The sequence below is a fragment of the Euprymna scolopes genome, chromosome 31 (genome assembly GCF_053919585.1).
Source record: "Euprymna scolopes isolate OS-2025 chromosome 31, ASM5391958v1, whole genome shotgun sequence".
Taxonomy (NCBI): Eukaryota; Metazoa; Mollusca; class Cephalopoda; order Sepiida; family Sepiolidae; genus Euprymna; species Euprymna scolopes.
In genome coordinates, this window is record NC_136512.1 from 54,836,218 (window position 1) to 54,837,901 (window position 1,684).

Genomic DNA, 1,684 nt, shown 5'->3' on the forward strand with positions numbered 1-1,684 from the left:
GTTTTCAACTTACTTTCCCAAACTTAACGTATTCAACAGAGTCTGCAACCATTTCTGTTTTTCTAGCCGATTAAACATTTTACATTACATAAAAACACTAAATAATTATCTAGTTAGGTAGAAACGTAACTTACCTTACCTTTGCTTTTATTTATTTGTTTTTGGACAACTTTTTCGAGTCTGTGTATAGTACCCCTCCCCCCATCACTCAAATATTAATTACTAACTCACATTTTTGTATACAGAAAAAAAAAAAAAATTTAGCGTTTCAACATTTTTTGCTACATTCAGCTTTATCCACTGATTGTTGGTCGAGCCCAAGCCATGATTGATCCGCACTATGCGTGGGGCCATACACTGTCTTGAGGGTTTCATAAAAGTCTCTGTAGTCAGCAGCGTCTACATACTGCTGTGTTTTAACTGCGAGGTTGGACCACCACTCGTTCTTTAAGATTCTAAGCTTGTGCTGGAGGTTGCTGCAGATGTGACGGAAAGCTGCTCCCCTCAGCGGACAGGACGGGCGAGCCAAGTAGGCCCGATATGCTGATCTCTTCCTCTCCAACAATTCTCGTATTTCTTCATTGTTTTTATCAAATAAATCCCGATTCTTTTTAGTGGAAAACTCCAGGACCTCCTTAGATGTCCGCAGAATGGCTGTTTTCAGTTAATCCCAGAGTCGCTCAGGCGAGGGAGCTTCCTCTGGGCCGCTGACGTTTTTAAGCTTGGAATGCAAGCCTGCCTGGAAGACAGTTCTCACTTCAGCTGATTGTAGTTTGCTAAGCTTGTACGTTTCTCTTCCTTGGTTTGTGTTTAAAGTGCAGCCGGATTTTGCAACGCACTAGGCGGTGGTCAGTATGACATTCTGCACTGGGAGTCACTCGGGTGTGTAAGACATCTCTGCGGTCTCTTTGGCGTACTAGGATGTAATCTATGAGGTGCCAATGTCTGGACCGAGGATGCCTCCAGGTTGTCTTTAGTTTTTCTTTTTGCTGGAAGATGGTGTTTGTGATGACGAGTTGTAGCTCCGTGCAAAACTCCAGCAGCAAACGCCCATTTTCGTTGCAGTTTCCAGTGCCGTGTCTGTCAAGCACTCCTCTCCAGGAAACTGCATCCCGGCCCACTCTAGCGTTAAAGTCGCCGAGGATTATCACCTTATCGGCTACGGGGGTGCGCCGCAGTACAAAGCGGAGCTCTGAGTAAAATCTGTCTTTTTCTGCAAGTTCAGCTTGAAGAGTTGGGGGGTACACACTGAGAAGCGTAGCAAATTCCTTATTCCTCAGAGGGAGGCGCATTGACATGATGCGGTCAGAATGACCAGTTAGAAAGCTTTCCAATGTGGAAGCGATGGAGGTTCTGACCAGGAAGCCAACTCTTGAGAAATGCTCCACCGTTGTAGGTTTCCCAGACCAAAAGAGGGCGTATCCGGCGCCGTGTTCCTGAAGGTTGCCAACCCCAGTGAACCTCGCCAAGTGCAGCGATGTCGATATTCAGCCTGGACAGCTCAAGTGCAATCAAAGCAGAGCGACGCTCAGGTCTGTTGTGGTCGTCTTTGTCTAGCATATTCTGATGTTCCAACATGCCAGTTTCAGTGCTTTTGCACTCTTACAGGTGGGTGCATACCTCCGTTTCTTTGTAGTATTTCGACCGCGTTGGGAGATGACCGTTGACCGCGGCAAGCCAACTG

General features: G+C 46.4%; 1 protein-coding gene across 1 annotated transcript; it reads right to left on the reverse strand.

Annotated features, from left to right (window-relative positions):
- Nucleotides 1-776: 776 nt before the first annotated feature.
- On the reverse strand, nt 777-1,298 carry LOC145255540 (protein CFDP2-like). The gene has a single exon (XM_080113996.1). The coding sequence runs from the start codon at nt 1,296-1,298 to the stop codon at nt 777-779; it is 522 nt and encodes a 173-aa protein (XP_079970122.1).
- Between the last annotated feature and the right edge of the window lie 386 nt (nt 1,299-1,684).